The sequence below is a fragment of the Triticum aestivum genome, chromosome 4A (genome assembly GCF_018294505.1).
Source record: "Triticum aestivum cultivar Chinese Spring chromosome 4A, IWGSC CS RefSeq v2.1, whole genome shotgun sequence".
Classification (NCBI taxonomy): Eukaryota; Viridiplantae; Streptophyta; class Magnoliopsida; order Poales; family Poaceae; genus Triticum; species Triticum aestivum.
This window is the reverse complement of record NC_057803.1, coordinates 125,263,108-125,270,423: the sequence shown is the minus strand read 5'-3', so window position 1 is coordinate 125,270,423 and position 7,316 is coordinate 125,263,108. Positions and strand designations below refer to the sequence as shown.

The window sequence follows — 7,316 nt, the reverse complement described above, 5'->3', positions numbered from 1 at the left end:
CTGCGTGTGTACGTGCGCGTGCGCGTGTGTGTGTGCGGTTGTGTGCCTATGTGCTGCCTGCGTGTGTGCTGCTGCTGCTGCGTGTGTGTGTGCTGCATGAAGTGTGTGTTGCTGCGTGTGTGTGCGCGTGCATGTGTGTTGCTGCGTGTGTGTGTGTGTGTGCGCGCGCGCGCGTGTTGTTGCGTGTGTGTGCGCGTGCGTTGTGTGTTGGTGCATGTGTATGTGTTGCTGCGTGTGTGCTCCTGCCCTCGCACTGATGCTGCGTGTGCGCGCTATTGCCCCCCACACACATACCACATGAGGGGCAAAAGAGTCTTTTCAGGTGTCATTTAGGCTCAAAATGGACGAAAATGTCATATAGGAAATAAAATTTAGAACTTGTGTCAAATAGGGAAGAAAAACTTTTCCAGTGTCAAATAAGGAAGCAGATTTTAAGATAGTGTCAAATAAGGAATTTTCTCAATGCTGTTTATGTGCTCATCTACTGGGGGAGGGGAAATTCACCGTTAAGATAAACTGGAGCAATAGAATTAAGAATTAAGAGTAGGATTTTCTCTGCAAAAGTACCTGAAACTGCTGAAATTTTTCACCATCAGCAGCTAGCTGCACCCGCAGGTTCTTCTCAGTAGTGACAAGTTGAGAAACTTGCTCAGCATACAATACCATTTGGGCATGTTCTTGAGCTGCTTTCGCTTGATGCTGTTGAATTTTCAGATCAGCAAGCTCAAGTTCCAGCGTCTTTTCTTTCAGCTGCAGGTATGATGAGCCAACGAGAAACAAAAGTTCATAGGAAGTTCAATAAACAACACATAAATCATTGTTGTGGGCTTGTGGCAGTATTGGATCCTTGGAGCTACTGGTCAAGCATACCTGATGAGCATATTTCTGCTGAATGATATTATATTGATCAGCAAGGTCTTTGAGTTTATTTCTCAGCCTACAAAATAGCAGCCATCATTACGTATGTAACTTTGTTGTGAATCGAGGTTGTTTCAATTATTGAAACTCTTAAAAATGAAGACATGCCTAAGCTTAGTAGTCTTACGAATTGTTCTCTTCAAACTGAGCAATGCATTCATTTTTCTGCTCCTCAAGCTTGACACTGACAGCCTATAAAATATCATAAATATAATGGTAAATAAAGGATAAAAAGTACTCCAGTTAATGACTAAGTCAAAGCCAGGGATCAAGCTGGCCAGGAACGTAAAACAGGCTATCCCCCATTCATGGGGGGCAGCCAATCTCATAGAGTATGTATTTGGTAATGAAATTAAAAAGGACATTCATAAATATTTATTTCAGATTACTGTCATGTAACGTATCATTGACCTTCATAGCATTCTCGAATTTGTTGGACATCTCCATCCGAAAGTTCTGCCCCTCTGTTGACACCCTTTGGCACTCTTCCTGAACCACAGACCTAAGATATATCACAGTTGAACAGAAGTGCAAAATACTTATGAATACTAGTTTCACATCTCAGAACTAACTGAACATACCTTTAACATTTTGTTTTGACGCTGAAATTCTCTACAAAGAGATTCTAATTTTTCTTTAACTGCAATGGCTGCAAGAGACAAAATGCAAACAGCACATCTTAGTAGGTAGGAAGGATTTTAGGAGTACCATGTGCATACATGAGTATTGAGTTAGATCTATTTTGCTTTGTTCTAATGACATGAATATTATAGAACATTATACCAACCAAAAAAAGTGAAGCTGTAGTGTTTGGACAGTGAACCCTTAACTGTTGAAAAAACAGGCATGTAGTCGGGATCATGGTTTCACATAATACAAACTTGCCTGCATCCCTCTCTGCTACCACTCTATGGAAATATGATTTCTAACCAATACACTTCCAGGCAATTATTTCTACTGCGGTCAAAATAATTTTGGGCCTCTTCTGAATACATCTCTCACGCGTTCGACTTGGTGTCTTGGGCATTGCTCTTCGAGGTGCTGCGTAGGATCGGCTTTGGGCCTCGCTTGGACGCTTCCGTGAGTGGGTTGCCATCCTGCTGTCCTCGAGCAGCACAACTGTGATGCTCAACGGTGAGCCGGGCCGCCGATATGGCAACAGAAGGGGCTGCGACATGGTGACCTGCTATCCCCCATGTTCGTGTTGGTGATCGACACCCTCAACAGGTTGTTTTGACCAGGGCCAGGGAGTTCGGGGTGCTCCGTAGTCACGCGCCTCGCACTTCGTTTGCCGGCGTCTCGCTTTACGCGAACGACGTGATCATCTTCAGTCACCCGGATAGGAGGGTGTTGCTCGCTGTTCGCAGCTTCTTAGCGCTCTGCGGGCACACGTCGGGGTTGCACAACAACTTCGCTACATGTTTGGTGTCCACGATAGGTTGTTCGGACGAGGTGGCCTCGAGGTTGCATTGGTGATGGAGTGTCAGCTGGCTCCATTCCTGACCAAGTACCTCGGGATCCCCCTCGCCCTCCGGAAGTTGTCAAGTGTGGCTCTCGAACCATTGGTTGACACGATCACGGATCGCCTCCCAACTTGGAGGGCATCGATGATGGCAAAGGTTGGGCGCCTAACCTTGGTCAGGTCGGTCCTAGCCCCCATGCCATTGCACTAGGTGGTGGTTCTTGGCTTGAACAAGCGGTTCCAGAAGCAGATTGATAAGATCCCCAGGGAATTCCTTTTGCTTGGCAGGGCGGCCACTGCCACGTCAACTGGCATTGGGTGTGTAGGCCCCTTCGTCTGGCCGGCCTGGGTGATTTGAACCTCAGGAGGGTGGCAATCAGTCTCCGGGTCCACTGGCTCTGGAGGATGCCCACTGATCCCAATCTCCCCTGGAAAGGCCCCAGCCTCCAGTTCTCCTGGGATGAACATGCAGTGTTCACCGCATCCACCAAGATGGTGGTTGGCGACTGAGCTGGCTTGATGGTCGGGCAATCTCAGAGATAGCGCCCAAGCTGCACCAGCTGGTCTCCCTGACTCTTCGGGATGCCCGATCGCATCGACGCTGGATCTCGGATATCGGGGGCGGGGTGGGGCACCGGCTCTGTGCCATCTGCCGGTTGGCCTGCCTGGTGCAGCTTGCTCCCCACACGGACGCCCTCCAGTGGCGTTGGACGGCGGATGCGCAGTACATGTCCAAGAGTTGCTATGGCGCTCTCTTTGAGGGCGCGGTCGGACCTCGCTCGTCAAGTTCTTCCTGTGGCTCGCTTGACCAGATCAGAGTGTCTTGGGCGTCATGGCTTGCAGCACACATCGAGTTTTGTGCTATACGACCAGTCCAAGGAGACAATGGCCCACCTCCTCTCTGGCAAGTGCTCTCCTGGTTCAGGTCGATTGCTATTGGCCCAGCCGAGGGGGCGGACTTTGTGGATTGGTGGCAAGAAACTTGCCTCTATGTTCCTACCTCGGGTTCTTGGCTCGGAAGGCGCGTCCTCAGTCATCCAGTTAGTGGTTTGGTGCATCTGGAAGCATCATGACGCAATCAAGTCGAAGGCTAGGCAGTGGGCTCTGGCGGGCGTGTCTGGGCTTGCGGCTTTGCTCCTGAAGGGAGCGGCGACTAGCGTCTAGGGGCGTTGCGTTGTGCATTGGGTGTGGCCTTGCTTGGGCTATTATACGTCGGGTGCGTCCTTCTTGGAGCTTGTAATGACTCTTCTCTCTATCAATGCAATGAAACGCAAAGCTTTTGCGTTTTCTCAGAAAGAAAAAAAGAATACATGAACGATAAACACAGGAACAGAAAAATACACAATAACTAAATGTCATGACATATTGAATCCTGCATGAATTGAAAACACATGAACAAGTAATAGAAACTATTTGATTATCTGGTTGCACCATAAAAAAACACATGAGTATTCTTTAGGGATTATTAGATGCGTTGCCATAGCCCACAGTTGCCAGACACAGAAAAAAATTCTAGATCTCTAAGCCTTGGCTAGGAATTCTACGGAATAGGGGTGTATGGCCTATGGAAACCATGGGAATTTTCGTGTTCACTGTCTTTTAGTTTTCTGATCCCATGTGCCTCTATAGGAAAAATTTCTAGGGGATGACAATCCTTCCGTCTAAAGGAGCTACACAGAATCTTAACTGTGATTTTCATGTTTTCAACAAAAATGTTAATGAATTTTAAATCCTTTAATGGAATATGCACAATTGAGCTGTCTCCGTTTAGGGGGTGTTCATTGCTAACCCAAATTTCAAATAAATGAATAGATTTATATAGTGATGGAACGATCATATAATGCATCTTTCCTATATAGAGTGGACAATTGTCCATGGAAGAAGCAGAATGGAGATTTTGCTATGTTCTTGCTAAATGTGTCTGGTCCACCAGATGTTCCATGCTATAATTTCTGATGAAAGACCAAAAGAATACATTTTAAGGTAGGAAGGATTTTACGAGTGTGCATACAAAGGAAAAAAAACAGAGTGATCAGTATTTAGTTACATAGGTTTTGTTTTGTTTAATGAGAAGAATCCAGAAGTTTTCAAATTACCACACGTTATATATTAACATGGTTATTAGATAACTTTATTCCAAACAAAGGACAGCTGTGGGGTTTTTAACAGTGGATCCTTAACTGAGAGTAACCAACGGATTTATCCATTACATTCAACTGTTGGAGAACTAAGCATCGGGGTCACATTTTGGATAATAGAAACTTGCCTGCATCCCTCTCCGCTACCACTCCATGGTACCTCTGGGCAAGTTGCAACAACTCCCTGTCCTTCTCTAGCTTACTGTTCCGCTTCACGACCTTACGCTTTGGCTCGCCACTATCCTACAAAGTCATGGAATCAATCCAGTTTAGCACACACTTATCTTCCCACACCAACACCAATATAGCAGACAGAGAAATCTAAACCATATCCATTTCTGCATTGACAACCTTTGGATTGGCCAGCGGTTCTGATTGCTCTACCACAAAACTCTCCTTCATTGCATCTTTGGCACCTGTGCCAGAGCATCAAAACGAAGGTGAGCGAACATATTACAGACTTCAATGGCGATGGGCGAAGCCGCTTAATAAGTTGCCTCATTCACCATAAACTGTAACTGACGATTTGATGTCGAAATTAGACGACATCAGATCAGGAAGCTGTCAGTGCGTGATAGGGAGAGGGGGAGAGAGAGATCACCTCCTATGTCTGCGGCGGGCCCCTGCCGCTCGGGGGCACGCTCCGGCTCCGAAGCGGCGGCGGCCATAGAGAGGCTCCGCAGGGCATCGGCGGCGTCGGCGGGGGTGGATGGGGAGCCTAGGGTTTCCTCGCCGTCGGCGCGGGCGGCGCCCTCGTGATCAGGGCCGAGGGCGGGATGCAGGGGATCGGCGGCGGCGGGGGCGGGGGCGGAGGAGACTGGCTGGGCCTGGTCGGCGGAGGAGCTCTCGACGAAGCCATCGGGGAGCGCGTCGGCCTCGGGGAGACGCGTCGCCGGCGAGCCTTCCATTGGTGTAGGGAGGGAGGGAGAGATGGTGTCGCCGCGCAGTCCCCTTGTGCTGGTGTCCTGTGTTTCGTGTTACTCTGCTGCTGCGAACACGCGTTCGGCACAAGGCCGGTCATAACTCCGTCACTCCGTGTACGCTGCTGGTAAATCCGCCGTATAAAGATTCATGTTCAGGAGAACAGAGATGGGTTCATTTATGTTTGTTCTAGTTTCAGGAATCAAATCTGAATTATCCTCGATTCAGATGTAGGGCTACTGGGCTGTCGCATTCAAACTTGGTTCATACGCAAAAAGTAAAATAAAAAACAAACTTTGTTCGGAATACTAGTACATGATAATATAGTTCCTACATGCTTGCAGATGATAATCTTAGCCAAAATGTGCATACATTTGCATAAGTGCAAAATTGGTTTCGGTCATATATACAACACGAACACACACACACAGCAGCAGTTAGTACATCATTTGGCTGTGTGCATGCATCTTCAGATGCAGTGACCTGAAAAGTTTACTCTGTTCTACCATCTACTGTAACATAAATGTTCCTCATGGTTCCTCCTCAGAAGCGTCCAGTGACCATTTAAACTCAGCAATACCATTTCCTGTATTGTCCACGCTGCGCCACACGCAAAAACTCAGTCTGACACTCTGTAAGACACTCAAAACCTCATATGTGGACGTTAGCGTCCAATAGCCTCCATCTCCATGGGCTTGTAAAAACATGGCCTGTGAACTCTTACTGATTGCTCAACTCATGGATGCACATACTTTCAAATGGAAAGTTATGAGCTGAAGTATCAACTTGCGGATCGCAACGCTCCTCTCGAGTTTGTAGGATATGCGGCAGAGGGGCAGTTATCTTCACCATCTGCAAAGCCATCCACAAAAATGTAAGGGGAAAACACACGTGGTGTTCAGTCATCATCGTTTGTTGCTCAGTGAACCCAAAAGGAAAGGGACTAACAAGAAAAATATCATGTCAACATTCCTATGAAAGAAAGGATGAATAGATGATCAAACATTTCAATTGCACAGTTCGTTCTGCCAACCAGATCACCTAAAGTGCACAACTAGAAACTATCCAACAATACTTACGTTTATATTTACAATTCTAATGTTAGATTGAAAATATTGAAATATTTCTTGCACGACTATAATTGCATCGACAAAAATAAGCAGTATTGATCTTTCTCTGTTTCTCTCCATTGATGGGGATTTTTTTTCTTCCCTTCTTATAAATAATGCAAAAACTTGCTTCCTCATGCACTGATAGAACGGAAGAATCGTTTTGTAAATGAGACTCGACAACACCCATGACCATGTCTTCGTGTAGATCTGAGGTCACCTGCTGCACATCAGGCCACTTACCCCCACAGACGCAGTCACTGCGTAGTTAGTATAAGAATTTAGATTCTCAGAGGAACCATTGAAGCTTCTTTTAACATCATTTTGCATCTTGGTAATATGATTGGTAGCATATCCTACCTGCTTTGTTCAGTCTAACAATCTAACAAAATAGTAGCATATACAGTTATACAGGAGCGAACCTAATTCTTCATTCTTTTAGGGAAAGAAAATACTCTTTGTCATTTGTTAAGATTTACTCATAGTTGTACTGAAAAATAAAACCCTACAATCATGTCTTATTCAGAAATAAATCACAAAATTACTTGTAATTCATTCCTCATTCAATAAAACAGTTCTTAAGGCCCATAAGCTATTGCGCATGTTAGGCGGAGAACACTACCCAATTTAGAAAGATTAATTTCTCTTTACCTTATTCGTGGTTGGATGAGAAAGGACCAGCCAATGAGCATGCAAGTGATACCCACAGTCTCCGGGAACAGGCTGTAAAGGCCTCTCATAACCTCTAAAACGAATTGGTAAGGTTAG

The 7,316-nt window shown here is 46.0% G+C and overlaps 2 protein-coding genes across 5 annotated transcripts in view; both read right to left on the bottom strand.

Annotated features, from left to right (window-relative positions):
- Positions 1 to 5,520, bottom strand: part of LOC123085556 (beta-taxilin) — a 7,726-nt gene extending 2,206 nt beyond the window's left edge. Inside the window, exons 1-8 of the mRNA XM_044507218.1 lie at positions 5,120 to 5,520; positions 4,870 to 4,934; positions 4,647 to 4,761; positions 1,500 to 1,567; positions 1,330 to 1,407; positions 1,046 to 1,110; positions 871 to 937; positions 568 to 750 (exon numbers count right to left, since the gene is read on the bottom strand). Of these exons, the coding sequence (XP_044363153.1) occupies positions 568 to 750; positions 871 to 937; positions 1,046 to 1,110; positions 1,330 to 1,407; positions 1,500 to 1,567; positions 4,647 to 4,761; positions 4,870 to 4,934; positions 5,120 to 5,426 (948 nt within the window). The 5' untranslated portion in view covers positions 5,427 to 5,520. The remainder of the gene's footprint in view (positions 1 to 567; positions 751 to 870; positions 938 to 1,045; positions 1,111 to 1,329; positions 1,408 to 1,499; positions 1,568 to 4,646; positions 4,762 to 4,869; positions 4,935 to 5,119) is intronic.
- Positions 5,521 to 5,761: 241 nt separating this feature from the next.
- Positions 5,762 to 7,316, bottom strand: part of LOC123085558 (RNA pseudouridine synthase 5) — a 5,495-nt gene continuing 3,940 nt past the window's right edge. For 2 of the 4 annotated variants that reach the window (XM_044507221.1, XM_044507219.1), the window contains exons 13-14: positions 7,200 to 7,293; positions 5,762 to 6,291 (exon numbers count right to left, since the gene is read on the bottom strand). In XM_044507221.1, coding sequence (XP_044363156.1) covers positions 6,160 to 6,291; positions 7,200 to 7,293 — 226 coding nt within the window. In that variant the 3' untranslated portion in view covers positions 5,762 to 6,159. The other 2 variants (XM_044507220.1, XM_044507222.1) reach the window with 2 other exon arrangements.